At 44.2% G+C, this 23,315-nt stretch overlaps 1 protein-coding gene across 1 annotated transcript in view; it reads right to left on the bottom strand.

Annotated features, from left to right (window-relative positions):
- MEIOC (meiosis specific with coiled-coil domain) overlaps positions 1–23,315 on the bottom strand; it is a 519,392-nt gene that overhangs the window by 412,614 nt on the left and 83,463 nt on the right. Inside the window, exon 4 of the mRNA XM_069242027.1 lies at positions 4,882–4,986. Within this exon, the coding sequence (XP_069098128.1) occupies positions 4,882–4,986 (105 nt within the window). The remainder of the gene's footprint in view (positions 1–4,881; positions 4,987–23,315) is intronic.

The following is a 23,315-nucleotide window of genomic DNA, read 5'->3' as shown; positions in this document are numbered from 1 at the left end:
ACTATTATAATTACATTGCCCTGAGACACCCTCCCTGCCTAATCCTTCGGCAAATAAATGGTATGTTGAGACATATTTTACACCTCGTGATGGTGTGAGAGTCCGGGGAAAAGTTGACAAAACAATGTTTATCTTCACAGAGCTTCTTAGCTGTATGCAAGAGGCACCTGTCCAAAAGAGAGAGCATGGTATACCAGGGTGAGAAAGGAAATGGCTCAGAGAGACTGGAAACATGGCATGCACTGTAAAAACAAGTGGTAGGAATCCCAAGAAAGACATTAAATGAAGCTACACTGCCCCTGAAGGACGCAGATTTTCAGAAGAAAAAAAAAACACAACAGCTTTAAAAAGGCAAAAGTGTTTTTAAGAATCCACCTCTGGTGAACCAGAAAACAAAGTGACTTACTGGCCCTGGACTACATGAAGGGCAGGCTAAGAGTTACTGGTGTTCCGTAAACGTGTAGTGACTAAACAGCACAATGAGCGCTCAGCCTATGAAAAGCCACATCGTCTCTTTACTTTTGAATTTAAAAAAAGGCACAATACAATAGTGATTTCAGCCTGATGTACTATATTTTGCATTTGCCAACTGGATTAAAGAAAGAATATGGAGTCTCTCACAGGTTTATTGTATTTTTATTTTTTTTTTTTAATTGGTGTTCCTGGGAACACACCTGTGCGGATATATTCTACTGTTTATGGAAATAAGAAAGAATCGTTCAGAACTCACTTAAGACATCAAATGGTTCACAGCACGGAAGGGGATTCTTGTTCGTGTCTTCACAGTCAAACGTTGGGGACAGCGCAAAAAACATGGAAGACATGGCAGACAGGTGGTTTGAGACTTAAGGGGAGAGCAATCCATCAACTCAAACAAGTGCATTCATGAAACATGGCTCCCATACTGACATGGTAGCATCAGACCTGCATTTTCACAGTCTATGACCTCATTCTCTTTTCAAAATGGCATCTTATCACTAGGGTCAGACTCATTTCCTCTTCTGGGCCACTTGAGACAGAGTCACAATATATAGGCACACCTGTACAAAAACACACTTGGGTTTTCTCCTCTACTGTGAGTTCAGTCATCCAGCCCTTTCGTTGCTGCAACTTTGTTTTCCTCCACTTACATTTTGGGTTCCTCCTTATATGAATACTTTCAGATTGCTTTGCTGCTTTTATATGTTTTGCCATGCCTCTTAGACAGGTCTCCACATTACCTTCCTGATGAGCCATTTTTCATCTTCTTATCCTGAGTAAGCAACTCGCAAGACTCAGAGAGGGTGAGTAATTTGGTATCTATACATTGACAAACACATCTATTACCACTTTCTGCCTGGCTTTGGTCCACATTCAGTATGTCTATCTTTCGCAGAACTTGTGAAAGTATCATTTCATCTAGATCATGATTGGTTATAACATAAGGCAACACAAGGTTGCTCCAAATTGTGCAATATCTACGTTTCAAGGTTTGGCTACAGACATGTAAGATAAGCATGCATTTGAGTTGACATATTTTAACCTTACAGTTTAGACAAGTGATCTCAGACTTTGGAAAGTCCCCACTAGAGTTTGTAATTTAGGCTAAAAGTCAGTGGTCAATCCCCTATAAACTCCTTGAGCTGACCCGTGAATTAGAGAGGCATTCATACCAGGTTATTACAAGAGGTCCTGCCAAACTGTCCGAGCATTCACTCTAATGTCAAGAACTGATCCACTGATGAGGAGCTGAGCCCAGCTTATCATATGTTTTCCTTCTGAGGGAAAACTCTCTCCCCGCTGCAGGAATGCTCATTGAGTTGTGCTGCGCTACAATAACCTGGACTTACTTATTTAGTGATGGTGCACTGAACTAAGGGCCACATGTACGAACACATTTTCCCATTGACACAGAATGGGAAAAACCCTTTGCTACATCTGGCCCTAAGTCCTTGCGCCCCTGGGACATAGACCTCAGGATATGCAATACTGACTCTTTCTAACTCTGCGTTACCTTACTAGAGTGTTCCCCCGATGATCAACCTATATTTCTGGCCTCCAACCACTGCCCTATTTTCTCTGTTTACCCCAAGTCATTGTTTGCAATATATTCCCAAAGGCAGGTTGTCATTTTCTGTCATCTGTGGTACTTTCTAATCATGATAGAATCACAACATAGAAATATCATTTCCTAATCAAATGTCAGCTGCACCACATGCTACATAATGAGTTACTTGTTCAACTTTCAACTGCAGTTTTACTTAATGCTGAATACCAGAAAAATCCATTAAAGTGTTCCTATCCTCTTTCTAAAAGTCATCTATAAACTCAGGTTGAAGAAGAATAAAGTTGCCTTCATAATGACTCTGTTTAGCCCATACACATTATCAATCAGTAGTTATTCCAGCCATCAAGGATGAACTGGAAATTTCGTCTGTAGCTATATAAATATATAAATACAGAGGTTTGAGTACCAGTAGCATATATGAATGTGTACATTGTAAGTGCCACTCCACCATGCCAGTGTGTTATACTTAATTTGAAAAAAAGAGACTAGTTTTGGGAGTTTATTGCTTGACAGCAGAGACATTGTGAAAGAGTTAGAGATACCGTAAAGGTAACTTTTTACTAAACTTGCTTAATAGTTCTTTCCATTATCAACATGCGTTAAGAATCCAAAGGAAGAGAAAAAATAAGGCAGCTTCTAGAAGCGTAGGCCTAGACTAAGCAGATTTGCACATCTTTGTGGCCAAATTTAGCATCAACCTCGGTCATAATGTGCCCAGAATATGTGATTCTAGCCAGGCATATAGGTAAAACATGCATATTGCTGGAGAACCATGCCCTGATACAAGATGAGGGAGGATATCATTCAAGTACAGTGCAGCAAAGGGCGATGCATTATGTTATCCTTCTCTCAATTTAGGCCTTAGCAGCAGCATGGTCTGCATCATTACCCTCAAAGTCAAGTAAAGTTGGCTTCATGAACACAGAAAATCCTGGTTCGGTTTACTTAAACGTCCAAGTTGTGCAGCTAATTTCAACCAAGGACACGTTAGGGCATGGGAACAAGTCAGAAAAGAAAGTGGTTCAGCACATCAGATTGCAAAGGCGCTCAACTTTTGGGTTTGGTGTGTGACCAATATTGCTGCAGTATCCCACAAGGATTGGGCAAGAAGATTTTTCAGGGAAGCTAGCTTGGCAAAGGCCTAGGAATTCACCTCCTGTGCTACGCCTGCCTTGGAGTGTATACGCCGGTCTTGGAGTGTATTCTGTTATGTCCAAGCATTAAGGGAGGCAGAATGCCTTCAATTCTTTTTTTTCACTAAGTTTTCCAATGGGTAACACCCCAACACCTTCTAGATAAAGCCCCATATTTACCTTCTAAAGCATCATCTTGGTGATAAAGTCCAACAACTTTCAAGGCTGAAAAACCCTTGATCTGCATTTTAGGCAGGCAGATCCACAGGGACTCTGTATCTATGAAAACAAATGACAAAGGCATGCACTGCGTGCCCTTTAAGCAAGCAAGAAAAGGACAGATTGAGTCAATTGATGTAAACAGTGATGAGACAGCGCACCTAGCATAATGTAGCTCAGACAAAAAAAAACTCGATGTGAAGGAAAACAGATGGTGGAAGTAAAAACCAAAAAAAGGAGAAGCATGTTCTGATCTACACTGAAGGGCAGAAAACAAGGAACTTGTGAGAGCACTCACCAGGGCTGGGGTTCTGTGAATGCAAACACATACACATGCACACAACTGAATTTAGACAGTACGAAACACAGTTTTTACCTAGCAGTGATGGTCCAGTTGCTGGCAGGTAGACACATGAGATTAGATTAGCATATTTACTTCTCTTAAAGAGTTCAAACATTGAGTATGCTAAATCACTGTTCTGCAGCTACTAGATCACTGATGATTACTTCTGTTAACAATTATGTTAAGTGAACAATCATCGAGAAAATTTAACACATGGAAGTTGTCCGTCTTTCAGCAAACTCTTTTTGTTGGCAGGAGCTACATATGCAAGTTAACATTTACATCCACATAAAATATTTATCATTAGGGGCCTAAATTAGACTTTGGAGCAACTGTAATCTGAATTTTATGATGGCCGTCAATACAGAGTAATTTACTCTGTAAATGTGACTGAGTAAAACAGTCAATTTAGAGGTATCCACAAACCTAGCGGACATCTCTTGACACTGGCAGGAACCACCCTCATTCCTGTCAATGTATTAAAAGTCTGACGGACCATCCATCAAAATTTTAACAGCAGTATTTTGTTTTTGAAACTACAAAAACTAATGACCCCTACTCCATGGGAGTTGTCTCCCATTGTGTGGGGGGCATTTTGCTATTTTAACTTCCCCTTATTGCCAGTTTTTATCCGCACTAAAGGACAGTAAAAACTGGCCATTTGACTGCCCGCACTAAATCTAGCAGGTGGGATTGATGAAGGGCCAAACCTCCAACGTCCCTTACTCCATTAGGCCATCAGAGAAGTATGTCAGCAACAGACACAGTAGTCTCTATAGCTAGATATAGAATACTTAAGGTCTGCCGGTCAGTAAATCAGGCAGATGGACCTTCAGTTGGGCGGAGAGTGCACTTCGTTATAGTTGTGACTGTGAGCCCTCTCAATCAAACTCTAAATCAGCCGCTAAGTCTACATAAACATTAGTTATCAAGAGTTCTCACTTGTTCACACCATCACACCAAAATGAATTTCTAAGAGTAACTGATTATAGACATTAAAATATGATGCAAAATGCAATTTAATACATACCGAAAAATATTTTCATTAGTTTAAGTTTTTTTACATTCTTACTGTAGAAATAATTTTTAAAAAGCAGGGTAAAAACCATCACCAAACTTTTAAAAGGAAAACAACGGACCCATCAGCAAAAAATGTCTGCGACTTATCTGGTTCTTCCAAGATGTTAGACACCAGTCCATACAAGTCTGTCTCACTGCCATATTCACTTCTTTCACTCTGAATCCTAACAAAACAAAACAAATACAAAAAAAAACACAAGAATGACTGTTAGTACAGGTTACTCAATGCAGTGACTCTTCTATTGGTAGCTTTATGTCCCTGTTCCTCCAGACTTCAAAGTAATATGAGAGCATTATGGTAAATAAAATGCAGCACTTTTTCCCCAGTATCAAATATAAGATAAGTTATAATCCTCGGCACATGCGCTCTATTTGAAACTAGGATGGTTATCTCATATCCTCCACCACGCTTCCACGGTTGGTTCCTGTGTTTTTATCCAGGTCATTACAGAAACAGAGCCAGGCTGACATGTCGCTCGTCTGGAGGAAGGTGAGACTTCAAACACCAATACATGACTCACTACAGCGAGTAAATTGTACTTCTTGTTACATTCAGTCCATCCTCCCCTAAACCCACAGAAAGATTTTACTAGCAATAAATTATCTATGGGGCAACTGAGTCAGGGCAAATAGGTCTAGTGAAACAAAACTGTGACTCTGTGATAAGAAGATATAAAAAAGAACTGGGAGGCCACTAAAGGTGTTAGGGTCCGTATAGTAGGGACATGCATGTCATCCTGCAGTAACAATCCAGCAAACAATGGCTGCAATTCAATTTCTATTAGCCTAACAACAGATCTTTGCATTAAACGTGATGAAGGGAATGTCAGATTTTCTCCAAGTACAGTTACTATCCAACTTTAGAGCTCTACTGTTTAGTGGCTAATCAGAAAATTACTTTCTGCAACTAAAGAGGAATTTGGAGAAAACACAGGAAGAATCAAGCTAATGCTAATTTGAAGCTAATGAAACTCTGATGAAACATTTTTAATGATGAAATAATGAAGAAGAACCACAAACAATAGTGTTCCATGAGGTAGAGGTACTGGTTGACAGTGGTATAACAGGCAGAAAACATTAAAAACTCGTTGAAGCTTTGATGCTGGAGGATGCAGTTGGAAAAACATCTCAAAAAACTAACTTAGAACAAAGTTGTGAGAAAGAAACTCTGCTATAAAAGCAAACAGAGGTAGTAGATAAGTTAACCACTGGAGTTCCTTCAATTGAGAGTTAGAAGTATTTGGGAGCTTCATCTTCTTCAAATGGCAGAGCCACTCAGAAGATAAGTATAATAACCAAAAGGTCTCTACGTCAGAGGTGGTATCAATTACAACTGGCCTCTGTGTTGAATGTGGTCTCGAAAGCAACAGCCTTAGGATCCTTTGACATCAATGAACGCTTAGATTGCCACTTCTTTCACTGTGTTTTACCCTTCAATGTCGAGTAAACTGGCACTGTACCCAAGTTCACCGTAATGGACGTTTGGCTAGAAACTAGCCATTTTCCTCTGCAATTGACGCTCTTCATCTATCCCTCTTGGTGTCCTTGGACAGTGATGAAAAAAAAGAAGTAGAAGGTTCACTTTTCTCCCTGCCCGCAGACCTCCCTGAAGCCGTGTCTTGGAGACTCTTTTGCAATACAAACAGTCTGAGCTTCATCCTGTCCTTTAGCATTCTCCTGGACAGCTTCCGACAGTGGCTATAGTTTTCAGGGTGATGGACGCCTGACAGCTGGACAATGCAGAGGTCATAACGGCTGAATACTTCTTCAAGGTACTTCACAAAAAAAAAAAAAATTGGATAGTATTACTGAAATACACTCCTAGCCCATAAGGATGTCAAAAGAACAAAAAAGTAAGAAACCTTGAAAAGTCTTCCAAAGGGAAAAAGCCCCAAAGGCCAAGCTCCGTGATCCAGGATCCTGTTTCCAGGAGTCAGCAAAAAGAACCGACTTAATGGTCATCTGTTGGGCATAATAGGACACAGAAAGAAAGGTGAAGCTCGCACAAGAACAGTGCCAGTTTTACTCTTAAATCCATGGCAGTTTATCTGCTTTTTTTTTCTTTTTAACAAAGGGGTATAAAAGATTTCCCTAATGATCTTTTGCTAAATATGTAACCATCTGGTTTAAAGACTTTTTTAGAACAATAAATTTGTCTGCAAAGACACTTTTTTCTCTGTTTAAAGTACATTTCTCTGCTGGGGAAAAAAAAAAAAAAGGATACAGAGACATTATAATTAGGTTCTGCATTTACTCGTACAAAACCATGGAAATTCAGATGTTATAGTTAGATTTCTTTCAAGTAACTAAAACTCGCACCCTAAGGAAACCGTAACTTGCGCCTCAAGATATGCTGTCTCGATGTTTATGATGGAGTAGAAGACTAAGTATTGGTATCTTTCATAGATTCACATGCTTGAATCATCCCCGTCGTCGAGGTGGGAGCCTCACAGTAACTTCAAATACATATAGCAGTAAATGTAACACACTAGGCCCTAATGGCCCAAATAGGCACTGTTATAGCCTATCCATGTTCTTATAAAAAAGAACCAAACTTGAGCTACAGCCAATCAGGCGTCAAGACCCTCAAGAACACTCCCAACAGAGGCTGTACCCCTCAGATTTTCTAGTACAAGTGTGAAGCAGAAAGTTCATTTATAAGGGGAGCCTCTGTGCGGAGGAGAGTGGGTCGCATGTGAATCTATGAAAGATACCAATACTGGCGAACCACAGTTACAGGTAAGTAACCAATTTTCTTCTCCAGTATTGGATCTTTCATAGATTCACATGCTTGAATTAGAGTAGCGAGCAGTAATATTGTTTAACTAATAGCTGTATAATAATAATAATAATAATAATAATAATAATAAAAGAGTAATTCTACTCCTAGCTAATATTAGATAGCAATACCTCAATATTTCCAGGAAGATAACTATAACGATAATCCTAATCATCAACACCACAATAAATATCAAGCTAAGTATAATAATAACAGTAATCATTATAACCAGAAAAGTTAACACTGACCAGATTAAGGAAACGTAGTTCACGTACCCTTTAAGTGGAAGGTGGGATGACCAGAAAGGCTCACCTTAACGGAATAGATGCCCCAGCACTGCCTGCCCAACCGCTGTGTCTATTTTATTTGTCTCTTTAAGACAGTAGTGCCTTGTGAATTTATGCTGGCCGGACCATGTGGCCGCTCTGCAAATGTGCTGCAAGGGCACTCAGCGAAGAGCACCTCTGACGTGGCCATCGCCCTTGTAGAGTGGGCTCTAACCTTGTTGTGGAGCATCTTTCCAGCCTGGGCATGACAGAATTGTATTGCTAGCCCGATCCGCATGGCAATAGTCTGTTTAGATACCGGGGAACCTTTCCTCGCATCCTCAAAGGCTACAAATAAGTGGTCTGATTTTCTTTTCGGATGTCCCGCGTTCTTTGAAGATAAAATTTCAAACACCTCTTAATATCCAGCGAGTGCAACGCTTTTTCCGCTACCGTCTGCGGGTTAGGAAAAAAGGTTTTCAAAGTCACTGGCTCATTCAAAAGGAAATTTGAGGGTACCTTCGGAATATATTTAGGATTTGTCCTGAGAATTACCCCATTAGGGGTGCATTGAAGAAAAGGCTCTTTGATGGTGAAGGCCTGTATGTCACTTAGGCCCTCTTTACAACTCTGGTGGTCAAAGACCGCCAGGGCTGTTCTGTCGGAAGCACTGCCAACAGGCTGGTGGTGCTTTCATGGGAATTACGACCGCAGCGGAAGCGCCGCGGTCGCACCACCAGGACAGTCGGTTTCCTGCCACTTTGGTCCCGGCAGTTGTAATCCCCCAGGGCAGCGCTGCTTGCAGTGCTGCCCAGGGGATTCCGAGTCCCCCCTCCCGCCAGCCTTTTCATGGCGCCATGAAAAGGCTGGCGGAATAGGGAGTCGCAGGGCCCCTGGGGGCCCCTGCGATGGAGTTTTTCACTGTCTGCTATGAAGACAGTGAAAAGCGCGACGGGTGCAACTGCACCTGTCGCACCGCCGCAACACCGCCGGCTCCCGTGTTGCGGCCCAGCGGGTATCTCCAAATGGCCTCCGCGGTTTCAGCCCGCCAATGTTGAAATGAGGGCTTTAGTCTTTTAGCTGAAGTAAGAGCCAGCAACAGCGCCGTCTTCCAAGAGATGAATTTAAGTTCAGCCCTGTGGATTGGCTCGAAAGGGGTTTTCATGAGTTTAGGGACCATAATGGTGGGGGTTTACACACCAGTGGAAACGCTCGAAAAAGACCCCCAAGAAATTGTTTCACAATCCGAGTAGAATATAACGAGTCAGTGTTCTGATATCGGCGGTATCTTGAAATTGCTGCTACATGCACTCGAATGGAGGAATACGAAAGCCCAGATTTTGCCAAGTGTAACAAATAAGGAAGTACCTGCTCTGAGATCAAAGAGATAGGATGGACTCCTTCTGCAGCACACCAAAAACAAAAACGCTTCCATTTAAGCCTATAGGTCTTATTGGTGGTGTCCGCTTTGGCCTTGGCTAGTATTGCCTTACATTCTGATGAGATGTCTAAAGTAGTGTATTCATTGAATTCAGGAGCCAGGCCGACAAGTGTAGAGATCACGGATCCGGATGCCTGACGCGGCCCTGGTGCATGGTCAACAGGGTTGGCGTCTGTCTGAGTAGAACATGTGGCTGTTCTGAAAACATGAGGAGTTCTGTGACCAACACCTGCATGGGCCACCTGGGTGCTACTAGCAGGAGGCAACATCCTTCGGTCTTCATCTTGCTGATCACCCTGGGGATGAGTGGGATCGGAGGAAAAGCGTAGGCATAGACCCCTGACCATCTCATCAAAAAAGCATTCCCCCACAACCCTTTTTGGGGAAGCCAGCTTGCGTAATATGGGCATTTCTTGTTCTCGTATGTGGCAAATAGATCGAGATTTGGTCTGCCCCACATCCGGAAGAGTTGGTCGAGAACTTTTTGATCAAACTCCCAATTGTGATACGGGATAACCGTCCTGCTCAGAGTGTGTGCTGGGATGTTGGTCTGCCCTGGCACGTGCTCCACCTTCAGACAAATGTTGTTTCTTATGGCCCATTTCCAAATGTTCTGAGCTTGTTGTGAGAGCTGTAAGGACCTTGTGCCGCCCTATTTGTTTAGGTAAAGCATGCTTGTGGTATTGTCCGTCCTGATCAGAACATCAGAGTTTTGAATTCTTGGTAAAAAAGCCTTTAGAGCCAGTTCTATTGCTTTGAGCTCCAACTGGTTTATGTGGAGCTGTTTGTCCTTTTGAGTCCAGGACCCACTGATTCGCAGATCCTGAAGATGGGCACCCCATCCCTAGAGGGACGCATCTGTTGTTACTAAGTAGCGAGGTACTTGTGGAAGAAATGTAAGGCCGCTGGACAAGTTGGTCGGTCTCACCCACCAAGACATGGCAGAATTTGATCCTCGAAAGAGCCTTGCACCTGAAGCCACTGAGCATCCAGTAGCTCCTGTAGAGGTCGCATACGTAGTCGACAATTTGGGCTCAGCGGATCATTCCCATTAATGACTTGTAAGTTCGAACTGAAACCAACTTTTTTTGTCAATAGCTTGTGGGCCAAGCTGGACAGCTTTTGTTTTCTCTCTTGAGACCGGTATGCCTTGCTTTGGATAGTATCCAGTATTGACCCCAAGAAATTCAGTTTCTGCCTGGGGTGAACGTGTGACTTGCGATAATTGATGGTAAGACTGAGATCCTCGAACAACTGGATGCAAGCGGTTGTATGGTCTACCACCTGAACTCTTGAGGATGCCTTGATGAGCCAGTCGTCGAGATAGGGAAAAACTTGCATGCCCAACTGGTATAGGTGAGCTGCTATTGGAGCTAACATCTTTGTAAAAATTCTGGGGGCCGACTTTAATCCGAGAGGGAGGACACGAAACTGCAGATGCATACCAGCTACCCTGAACCTGAGAAATTTGCGATGGTTTCGATGTATTGGGATGTGGAAATACACATCCTTGAGGTCTAGGGATGTCATGTGATCCCCTGACTTCAAGAGGCGTAGGATGTCCTGTAGCGTTACTATACAGAATGCCTGCTTCTTCAGGAACTTGTTTAAGGATCTTAAGGCTAGAATGGGGCACCAATCTCCTGAAGGCTTTTTTACTAGAAAGAAGCGTCAATTGAATCTGTGGTTCCTGTGAAGAGTTGGAACAAGTTCTATTGCCCCTTTGCGCAACATCACATACACTTCTTTGAGGAGTTGTTTTAATCATGGAGGTGGCAGACCTGACGGAGGGATATTTGGTGGTTTCTGTATGAACTCCAGTGTATGCCCCTTGGCCATTATATCCAGCACCCACTAGTCGGATGTTATGCTTGACCACCGAAGGAAGTGACGAGTGATGCGACCCCCAATTTTTGACATCTGGGTAGTGTTGGTAGCTGGTATGGCTGTCCGGTCATTGCTTTCTACCTGTATCTCTGCCACAGGCAACGGATTTTCCCTTTGCGGGGTGTCTATAAGCAGCAGTAGGTGGCAACTGATAGTGCTGCTGATGCTGTCCGTACTATGGTCGGAGTCCTGCTGGAGATAACTGGTACTGTGGTCTATACTGCTGGAAATCACCACAAAAGGAGTAACTTCCTCTGCCCCTTGCACCTCGAAATGGCTGTTTCTTGTACTGTAACGTACCAAGGGATTTCGCTGTATCTGTATCGGCCTTTATGGATTGTAGCATCTCATCCACATGCTTCCCGAAGAAGCTTTCCCCATCAAACGCCATGTCCAGAATTCTACTCTGAACTTCCAGGCGAAAGGAAGAAGACTTCATCCACTCCTGCCTACGCAAGACCACTGCACCTGCTTGCTGCCGGAAACCTGTCAGTGAAATGTCAATTGCACAATCGATGACCTCTGCTACGATCCGCTCACCCTCCTGTAACACCTTCTTTGCCTCCAGTTTGGCATCCTCAGGCAAAAGGTCTATATAAGAAGACATGTCTGCCCACATTTGGCGGTCATACCTGCCCAGGATGGCCAACGAGTTAGCTGCCTTCACTGCAATCGCTGCCACAGAGGAGAATCTTTTCCCGATGTTGTCCAAACGCTGCCCCTCTGTCTGGGGGTGATGTAACTGGCGCTGAAGGATTCTTTGAGCGACGTTGTGCTGCCTGAGATACGACGGAATCCGGCTTTGTTTGGGTTACTAAGCAGGCTTGAGGGTTTTCCGGGGCTTTATTTTTATTTTCCAGCCGCAGCATCTGGGAAGGTATTGTAGGTGGATTTTTCATCGCCTTCAATCCTTCCTCCCATTAAAAAATCCACTTACGAATAGCCCTAACCGACTTCTTTGATGGCTCTTTAAAGTCGAATCGGAAACAATCAGTTTCCTGGGAAATAATGGGTAGCTCAAATCTTTTGGCCGCTCCTTCCATCAAATTATGGAAGCCCCCTGTGTCCTCCGGGGGTGAATCCACTGGTCCTGCTAGTGGTGGCGACGGTGTAGGGATGAGATATTCATCCCACTTACTAGGAGTTGTCTCCGGTATCCACCTTCTCTCGCATAGTTTATGGAGTTATGATCATCCTGCAGTGGTTGAACAAACGGAATGTTTCTGTGTGGCATTCCGGGATGACTGGGGTCTGTAGATCCATCTGCGGATTGTACGGCCTGGACAGAGTCGCCGGTAGTGATGGCGGAAATCTTCAATAGTAATCCTGCAACATACCCTGGAGGTCCTTCACCAAAGATCTAGGCATGGGAAAAGAAGCCTCCGTCTCAAACGTGGGGTATGACGGATCCGGTTGGACTCTATTTGACTAATAGGTGTGCTGCTCTTGTCCATCATCATCGTCATCCAGGTCCTAGCATTTGACATGGAGTTTTGATGGACTACTGGCTGCACCAAGCATCCCTTCATCCTGAGAATAGATATCCTCGTCATCCAAGAGATGCTGAGGAGGATATGGCAACACCTTGCATGGGGAGGTATGCATCGGGAGGATTGGAGATGTCTTCTCTCCCACGGTAATGAAAGAAAGAGGAAGGAATCTTGCTGAGTCTTGCTGAGCCATGAAATCTCCTGAAGATGGTGTCGTCATCAACGGTTGCGCCAACAAAACTGCCGTCTTCCTCGTCGACAGTTCAGATTATGATTTGAAAGTGTGCTGAGGCCTGCTAACCAGGCCCCAGCACCAGTGTTCTTTCCCTAAAACGGTACCTTTGTTTCCACAATTGGCACACCCTGGCATCCAGGTAAGTCCCTTGTAACTGGTACCCCTGGTACCAGGGGCCCTGATGCCAGGGAAGGTCTCTAAGGGCTGCAGCATGTCTTATGCCACCCTGGGGACCCCTCACTCAGCACAGACACACTGCTTGCCAGCTTTTGTGTGCTGGTGGGGAGAAAATGACTAAGTCGACATGGCACTCCCCCCAGGGTGCCATGCCAACCTCACACTGCCTATGGCATAGATAAGTCACCCCTCTAGCAGGCCTTACAGCCCTAAGGCAGGGTGCACTATACCATAGGTGAGGGCATAGGTGCATGAGCACTATGCCCCTACAGTGTCTAAGCAAAACCTTAGACATTGTAAGTGCAGGGTAGCCATAAGAGTATATGGTCTGGGAGTCTGTCAAACACGAACTCCACAGCTCCATAAAGGCTACACTGAATACTGGGAAGTTTGGTATCAAACTTCTCAGCACAATAAATGCACACTGATGCCAGTGTACATTTTATTGTGAAATACACCCCAGAGGGCATCTTAGAGATGCCCCCTGAAAACATACCCGACTTCCAGTGTGGGCTGTATAGTTTTACCAGCCTGCCACACACCAGACATGTTGCTGGCCACATGGGGAGAGTGCCTTTGTCACTCTGTGGCTAGTAACAAAGCCTGTACTGGGTGGAGGTGCTTCTCACCTTCCCCTGCAGGAGCTGTAACACCTGGCGGTGAGACTCAAAGGCTCACCCCCTTTGTTACAGCGCCACAGGGCATTCCAGCTAGTGGAGATGCCCGCCCCCTCCGGCCACGGCCCCACTTTTGGCGTCAAGGCCGGAGGAGATAATGAGAAAAACAAGGAGGAGTCACTGGCCAGTCAGGACAACCCCTAAGGTGTCCTGAGCTGAGGTGACTCTGACTTTTAGAAATCCTCCATCTTGCAGATGGAGGATTCCCCCAATAGGATTAGGGATGTGCCCCCCTCCCCTCAGGGAGGAGGCACAAAGAGGGTGTAGTCACCCTCAGGGCTAGTAGCCATTGGCTACTAACCCCCCAGACCTAAACACACCCCTAAATTGAGTATTTAGAGGCCCCCAGAACCAAGCAGAATAGATTCCTGCAACCTCGAGACGAAGAAGGACTGCTGACCTGAAAGCCCTGCAGAGAAGACGGAGACACCAACTGCTTTGGCCCCAGCCCTACCGGCCTGTCTCCCCACTTCAAGAAAAACTGCAACAGCAACGCGTTCCCCAGGGTCCAGCGACCTCTGAAGCCTCAGAGGACTACCCTGCATCTAAAAGGACCAAGAACTCCCGAGGACAGCGGCTCTGCTCCAAAGAAGATACAACTTTGCAACAAAGAAACAACTTTTAAAGGACTGCACGTTTCCTGCCGGAAGCGGGAGACTTTCCACTCTGCACCCGACGCCCCCGGCTTGACCTGCGGAGAACCAACACTACAGGGAGGACGCCCCGGCGACTAAGACCCTGCGAGTAGCCAGAGTTAACCCCCCTGAATCCCCTCCAGCGACGCCTGCGGAGGGAATCCAGAGGCTACCCCTGACCGCGACTGCCTGCTTCTAAGAACCCGACGCCTGGTAAAGACACTGCACCCGCAGCCCCCAGGACCTGAAGGATCCGACCTCCAGTGCAGAAGCGACCCACAGGTGGCCCTCTCCCTTGCCCAGGTGGTGGCTACCCCGAGGAGCCCCCCCCCCCCTTTTCCGGCCTGCTTCGTTGAAGAGACCCCTGGGTCTCCAATTGAACTGCATTGCAAACCCGACGCCTGTTTGCACTCTGCACCCGGCCACCCCGTGCCGCTGAGGGTGTAATTTTTGTGCTGACTTGTGTCCCCCCGCTGCCCTACAAAATCCCCCTGGTCTGCCCTCCAAAGTCACGGGTACCTACCTGCTGGCAGACTGGAACCGGGGCACCCCCTTCTCCATAGAAACATATGCGTTTTGGGCACCACTTTGACCTCTGCACCTGACCGGCCCTGAGCTGCTGGTGTGGTAACTTTGGGGTTGCCCTGAACCCCCAACGGTGGGCTACCTTGGACCCAATTTTGAACCCTGTAGGTGGTTTACTTACCTGCAAAACTAACAAACACTTACCTCCCCCAGGAACTGTTGAAATTTGCACTGTCTAGTTTTAAAATAGCTTATTGCCATTTTTGCCAAAACTGTACATGCTATTTTGCTGATTCAAAGTTCCTATGATACCTAAGTGAAGTACCTTTCATTTGAAGTATTGATTGTAAATCTTGAACCTGTGCTTCTTAAAATAAACTTAGAAAATATATTTTTCTAGACAAAAATCTATTGGCCTGGAATTGTCTTTGAGTGTGTGTTCCTCATTTTATTTCCTGTGTGTGTACAACAAATGCTTAACACTACCCTCTGATAAGCCTACTGCTCGACCACACTACCACAAAATAGAGCATTAGAATTATCTCTTTTTGCCACTATCTTACCTCTAAGGGGAACCCTTGGACTCTGTGCATGCTATTTCTTACTTTGAAATAGTACATACAGAGCCAACTTCCTACACAACCCAACGTCTTCGTCAACAATGCCTTCTTGTAAATTTTGGTGGTAATGATAGTCGTCAATGAAAGTGGCGACGATGTAATAATCATCGAGGACACCGCAGTGGTAAACATCGACGTCATCGCCGTCGCAGTGGCCATCAACAGTATTGTCGTCGACAGGTCTGTTTTGGCAGAATCTAAGGAGAATCTTCCTGGTTCTTTCCCCAGTGATAAGGACAGAGAGGCAATTTCTGGGGGTGCCTTTTTTCCCCAAAGGTGTGGTAGGCTCTGAGTGAACCTTTTTTGAGAGTTTTAAGTGGGTCTCTGATCCCGAGGCAGCACTCTCCTGGCGTTTATGTTTCTCCAAAGAGAAATATTTAGATTTCTTAGCCACCTTTCTTGGAGGCTCTAGAGGCAGTTTTTCCTCCCCTCCAGGACTTTTTAGGGAGTGAGTAGTGTGTGATGAAGGTTCACTCTCATCAGAAGAAGGATTCTCCATGGCCTTCTGCTTTTGGAGCCACAACAAAAGTCTACCCTCCCAGTCTTTGAGGGTTTTATGACTGAAGGTGTGACAGATCTTACAGTCCCTCACCTTGTGATCTGGATGCAGGCGGTAGATGCATTTCTTGTGGGGGTCATCAATTTGAAGCCTTTTCCTCCCACAACTGCCACAGTCTCTGAAAAGTCCTTTTTTAGTTTGTTGGGACATTCTGTCCACTGAAAAGATGGGTTCTCTGAGAGAAAATAATCCTGCCAGAAGAATAAACTGAGCAGAGCTCAGGGAGACTACCTTCACACGACGAGCGGTAGAAAAGCTGAGGGAAACAGCCTCTGTTGGGAGTGTTCTTGTGGGTGTTGACGCCTGATTGGCTGTAGCTCAAGTTTGGTTCTTTTTTTATAGAAGAACATGAATAGGCTTTAACAGTGCCTGTTTGGGCCATTAGGGCCTAGTGTGTTACACTTACTGCTATATGTATTTAAAGTTACCATGAGACTACCACCTCGACGACGGGGATGATTCAAGCATGTGAATCTATGAAAGACCCAATACTGGAGAACTAGGATTACAGGTAAGAACCCATTCCTCCTCTCTCAGGTTCTCCACAGATAACCATAAGCCCAGAATAAATTTGCAAGCTTATGCCTCAAAAATTCCAGAAAGGAAGAGATAAAAAGGAGGAAAGTAAATTTAGGCAAGCAAATTATTTAGAGATGCTTGACCCGTTGTGCATCAGCCTTAGCGTCCGAATCAAGACAACAGTGTCTCGTAAACATGTGAACTGATCTCCAAGTCACAGCCTTGTAAATCTCAGCATTGGGGTGTTCTTAAGCCAGGCAGCAGCAGTTGGTTTACCCCTGGTGGAGTGGGCCCCAGCTTCACTGGATAGTGTTTTACTTGTTTTTTGATACCTAAGGATTATGAAAGAGACAATCCATCTAAATAACAACTGATTTTTGTCAAAAGTTATGATTTATTAAAGCTATTGTCCTGCCGAGATAGAACTTAAAAACTCTTCTAACATGTAGAGCAGGGGTCTTTTAACAGGAGGATGGGGGGATTCAAGTGATCTGGGGGTTGCTGATGATTGTTTTTTCTTCAGGGGGTGTGGCATTAAAAAAAAGTTTGAAAACCACTGGTGTAGAGAGATCTCTCTGCAGAAGAAGAGGGGTGTTGAAAGAACGTAGGTAAAGTAAAAGTATGATGATTTGACAGGAAAATATAAAACTACCATATGAAGGAACTTTGGATGCGTCCTCATTACTACCCTATTGCTATGGAATACAGTGTAAGGATCATGTGAACAGAAATGCCTGTATCTTGCTAACTCTGCCAGCTGGCATAATGGCTACCAGACAGTAGGCCTTCTAAGAGAGGTGTTGGAGAGAAGTCTTTTGGCTGGGTTCGAAGGACATGGAGGAGAAGGTCTCCTAAGGGGAGGAAATATCTTCTTAATGCCATTCCGAAAATCTCTAATAGGCACTGCCAAAAATGTTTGTGAAAGACATTTTCTATAAGCAGTGACTGCTGCAAGATGCACTCTAAATGAGGAGAAATTCAATGTTGCCTTAGCAAGATGGAAAAGATAAGGAAGAATAGACTTCTTGACAAGGAAGAGGACTGACAGTGTTCTGAGAATACCAGGTGCAGAATCTTTCATTTGAAGGAATGGATGTCCTAGTAGATGGTTGTAGTAAAGCACCCTCTTTTTGGCATGGTTACCCCAACCTTTTGCCTGCTGTCAGTGTGTTTTGACTGTGGTCACTGGGATCCTGCTAACCAGGACCTCAGTGACTGTGCTCTCTCCCTCTAACTTTGGTTGCTTAGGACTTTGCACACCCAACAATTGACATACTGGTGCCTCCATGTAAGACCTTAGTATATGGTACCAAAGTACCCAGGGAATTGGGGCATAAGGGGTTCCCCATGGGCTGCAGCATGCATTGTGCCTCCCTTGGGAGCCCATGCAAAATGGGTCTGCAGGCCTGCCATTGCAGCCTGTGTGAAAAGGTGCATACACCCTTTCACTACAGGTCACTGCACCAGGTCACTGTAAGTCACCCCTATGGCAGGCCCTCTTAGACCAGAGGGCAGGGTGCAGGCACCTGTGTTTGTTGGCACCCCTGCATGAACAGAGGTGCCCCTACGAACTCCAGCTCCATTTTCCTGGACTTCGTAAGTGTGGGAAGCCATTTTACCAGTGTACTAGGCACAGGTCACTGTGTCCAGCTACATAATGGTAACTCCAAATTAGGGCATGTATGCCTGAATCATACCTCAATACTGTTGCTAGTATGGGTTGTATGATTCCGTGCACTCTGGGGGCTCCTTAGAGGACATTAGCATTGCTCCTACCAGTCTTCTGGGGTTTTCCAGCAGCCTGCGCTGCTGCCACCCCTCAGACAGGTTTCTGCCCTCCTTCTGCTTGAACAGATCAAGCAGAGAAAGGCAGAACAAAAGATTTTCTTTGGGAGAGGGTGCAACACTCTCCTTTTGGAAAAAAGGTGTTACATGGCTTGGGAGGGGTAGCCTCCCCAAGCCACCAGTATGCTTTGAAAGGCACATTTGGTGTCCTCCTTGCATAAACCGGTTTGCACCAGTCCAGGGACCGCCGGTCCCTGCTCTGGTGCGAAACTGGACAATGGAAAGGGGAGTGACCACCCCTGTTCATCACCACCCCAGGGGTAGTGCCCAGAACTCCTCCAGGTGGCCACTTGATTCTGCCATCATGAATCTAAGGTGGGCAGAGGCCCCTGGGAGCATCTGTGTGGCCAGGCCAGGCTAGTGATGTCACAGCCCCCTCCTGATAGGTGATCACCCTGCTAGGTAACCAATCCCCCCCTTCCTGGGCTATTTAGGTTCTCCCTCCCGGGTGGGTCTTCAGATTCGGCATGGAAGATTGCAGCAGGACTCCTCCGCATTGTTTATTTCATGTTCTGGCCACTGGCAACTGGACCCTCTAGGAACCGACAACCTGCAACTCCAGCGACTACTCCGCTCAGCACCATTCTTTCTTCTAGCAACTGCAACATTTCCCTGGCTGTGCATCCTCTGAGGGCGAAGAGTCTTCATTCTGCACAAGAAGCAAGAAGGAATCTCCCGAGGAGTGAAGGAGTCAACCGCACACACCAACTGCAAAGATGACCTGCTGCGTAGATCCTCTCTCCCCCCGAACTGCTTGGATACTGCATCACAGGTGGATAGCCTGGAGTGGTCCCCTTGGTCCTCTCTACCAGCTGTCCAACTTGGGAGACGGTAAGCCCTTGTGTAGTATTACATTGTTGTATTTCTCATTCTCAAATTCCCACATTCCCTCTTTTTCCTGTACCTTTTCATGTATTATTATGTTATTGTGTTACTTGGTATGTTCCATTACTCCCCCCAGTCTGCGCTGTACAATTGGCTGCATGCTGGAATCTGTACACATTCCATTCTGGGCAGTTGGTAGCAGCAGCAGGATTAAAGTGAGCAGCAGCACTTGTAGAGCAGCAGCCTGGGTCTTGGGAGAAGCTGGAGTTCTTTATATTTGTGGATTCATCCTACTTGATTAAACTTCTGAGAAAACATTTAATCTTGTGAAGCCTACTTTTTTCCCCTGGATTCCAAGGATACTTCATATGGTGACAAGAGGCTACCTACCCATGCTATGTACTAAAGAAGAACTCCTCTTCTCCTCTTCAATGGATTTATCTTCTTTGCCTTATTAAGGTATTGTGGCAAACTTTTTTTTATCCAACATATAATCATCGCTGTTTCAGTGTTTTCTTTTGGTTCAGCGATCGCGCTTCTTTGTCGCTGTTTCAGTGTTTTTCTTTTGACTTAGCGATCGCGCTATTGTGTTGCTTAGGAACCAGTACGCATGCTTGTTTTTTTTTCTTGCGACCGCGTTACTGTGTTGCCTAGCAGCTATCATAGCTATCCTTTGAGTTCACTTTGCTTGGAGTGAACGTGTTTAATTGTTGCTGGCACTCGCGATTGCGTACATTTCGCTCGCGTATTCGCATTGCCCAGCTACCTTCTCGTCACTTTCACCTCACATAGAGGAACGTGCTACTTTGTTTCTAGCACTAGCGATCGCTCGCATTTGCTTTCACAAGGACTTGTTTCAGCCATTAATTTACTAAGTTGCCACACAGCGTTGTGTTAAGCTGCCTCTGGCCTATTTTTAAATTGGGTCTGCCGTTCCGGCTGTTGCTCTGACTTTTTGTTTACTTCGCATTTCAACGTTGCTACTCACCTTTACTCAACACTGAAATTACCAGTATTATCCTGTTCATTTTCCTACATTTTATGAATCTTAAGTATTTGTTTCAACGTTTGGGACTAGATTCCAGTGAAAACTCACATTTTTACCATTACTTATGGTTATTTTTACCATGCAGAGCATTTTGTGATATATTTTCTACATTTTAGTATCACAGTTATGCAGAATATTTCTCTGCCGCCGTTTTTTTTAGTCACTCCTGGTGAACCACCAATCCCTTGGCCAAAATGGAAAAAAGTTTTCTTAACTTATCTCAAGATTTGTGGCAGCAATTGTTCCGCTGAGAGGAAAACATTGGTCCTTCAACATTGTTTAGGAGCAGAAGGGCAGGAAATTTTAGAGACACTACCTGCTATAACACCGTCCGACGGAGCAGAAGGAGATGCACCTATAAGTGAATTTGAGGAGACATTACTGAAACTTGACAGACATTTTTTACCTAAAATCTCTATCATTCTTCAAAGATTTTACTTTGGAAAGTGTAAGCAATCTGATGAGGAGACTATTGAGGACTTTGTTACAAATCTCCGTAAACGGGCTGCACAGTGCAACTTTGGTGGGAATATTGAGGAACGCATTCATGATCAATTCATGGTGGGGTGCAAGGGTGATAAAATTAGGGAAGCGCTTTGGTCTAAAAGTGATCCATCACTGAATGAAGTCTTGTGTATTGCTAAACAAATTGAACATTCTGAATCTTGCATCGAAAGTCTGAAAAAATCCAAGAGTTCAACTTCAATTCAAAAACTTGATTCAAAACCCAAAATTGTTTCTTACCTCAAAAAGAAAATAAATGTTCTATGCTTTAGGTGTGGGTCTCCTGCACATTTGGCCAACTGTAAGGAATGTCCTGCAATCTCTGTAATTTGTAATAAATGTGGCAAGAAGGGACATTTTGCAAAGTACTGTAAATCTGTAAAGAAAAGTAGCATCCAACTTAATGAGATAGTCTGTGAAAATGATAACCAGGATTTTATTTTGCAGGTTGTTAACGATGTTAACTGTGTATCTGCCATTTATTGTGATTATCCTACTGATTTGGTTGAAGTCAATGGAACCTCTATTTCCATGATGATGGACTCTGGTGCAAAGTTATCGCTTGTGTCAGAAAGAGATTCTAAAAAATATTTTGATGGTAAGGTTTCCCTCCGAAATCCTGATGTTACACCATACTTGTATGGAGGCAAGCCCATTGATTTGAAAGGCTACTTTGATGCACACATTCACTTCAGAGGTAACAATATTTTTGGGAAGATTTACGTTCCAGTTGTAGGAGACACCATTTTAAGTTGGCCTCACCAAAAAGAATTAGGGATTATATTAAATCCTAATGCTACACCTCAAGTGCAAGTGCAGAAAATATTGGATCTACTAAATGACCTTTTGATTGAATTTCCAGATGTTTTCAATCCTAGAGTTGGGTGCATTAAAGAGTATTAGCATTGCTTTGTGATAAAGGATGGTGCTCAACCGATAGCTTGCAAATTAAGAAACGTTCCTATCACTTTACGGGACAAAGTTAAGTTGGAACTTAAGAGACTCAAAGATGATGGTATAATCGAGGAAGTGGAAGCAGCTCAATGGATCGCTCCCATTGTGGTAGCAACCAAGCGTTCCGGTGATGTTCTACTTTGTGTTGATCTTCGCAACCTTAAAAAGGAAGTTATTGAAGATAAATTTCCGTTACCAAACATTACAGAAATGATGGGTTCTTTAGGTAACGCGAAGTTTTTTTCCACTCTTGACTTAACTTCCGCGTACCATCAAGTACAGTTGACCGAGGATTCAAAGTTGCTTACATCTCTCATCACACCTTTTGGGGTGTACAAGTTCAACCTGATGCCATTTGGTCTTTGTTCAGCAGCTGCTGTTTTTCAGAGCTTAATGAATGATATTTTGGGGGGATTGGATGGAGTTTATTTCTTTCAAGATGATGTCCTTATTTTCACAGATACACAAGAACAGCATGTACAAAAGATAAGAGATGTGCCTAACATATTTTGGTCTAAAGGGATAACTTTAAGGAAAGAAAAATGCAAGTTTCTACAGTTGGAAATTGTTTACTTAGTTCACATTATTACGAGTTGTGGTGTCAAACCAAAAGATGACTTAGTGCATTCTATTGTAAATTTAGCGACACCAGAGAAGAAAAGTGATATGCAAGTGTTCTTAGGAATGGCAGAATTTTATGCTAGGTATATTCCTAATTTTGCAAAAAGTTATTTTTCTATAAGAAACTTACTTAAGAAGAACTCTGAATTTTTGTGGACAGAAGAGTGTGAGCAAGAGTTTTTAGATTTAAAGAACGCATTGACATCTGCATAATCTCTTAGCAGTTTTTCAACATGGTTTGCCTTGTTGTCTCACTACAGATGCCTCTGATAAGGGTCTGGGCTGTGTTTTAAAACAAGTAAAAGATGGTCAGGGCAACTCTATTGCTTTTGCCTCACGCACTTTGCGTGGCGCGGAATTAAGATATTCCACCATAGAAAAAGAAGCTTTAGCTATATATTGGGCCATTCAAAAGTTTAGACAATTTCTTTGGGGTGTGCGCTTCGAGGTACACTCAGATCATAAACCATTGAAGGAAATGTTTGAAAAGAAAGGCCTTGATAATGTCTCCTCTCGGATTTGTAAATGGGTAGTAGCTCTGCAGGACTTTCAGTTTGTTGTTAAATATGTGCCGGGATGTGATAATAAAACTGCTGACTGTTTGTCTAGATTAAGCACTGGGGGCGAAACGGATGAGAGTGATGGTGGATCTTGGTGGCAGGAAGACGAGGTTAAAGTTTTTGTAGTGACTGAGAATTGGATTTCAGAAAAAGAGTGGCTTGAAGAGATAGAAAAGGATGAGGAATTGTTGAAAGTCATTAATTTGCTCATATCTGGAGAGTTGGAGCGTAGCAGCGATAGTGCAGTGGTACCTTTTAAGAAAATTTGTGAGGAACATTTTTAGTACACGATGGGTTGCTGTTAAGAGGATGCAAGTTGATAACTC

The sequence above is a fragment of the Pleurodeles waltl genome, chromosome 6 (assembly GCF_031143425.1).
Source record: "Pleurodeles waltl isolate 20211129_DDA chromosome 6, aPleWal1.hap1.20221129, whole genome shotgun sequence".
Taxonomy (NCBI): domain Eukaryota; kingdom Metazoa; phylum Chordata; class Amphibia; order Caudata; family Salamandridae; genus Pleurodeles; species Pleurodeles waltl.
Note: the sequence above shows the minus strand (reverse complement) of the source record. Positions and strands in the feature narration are given on the sequence as shown.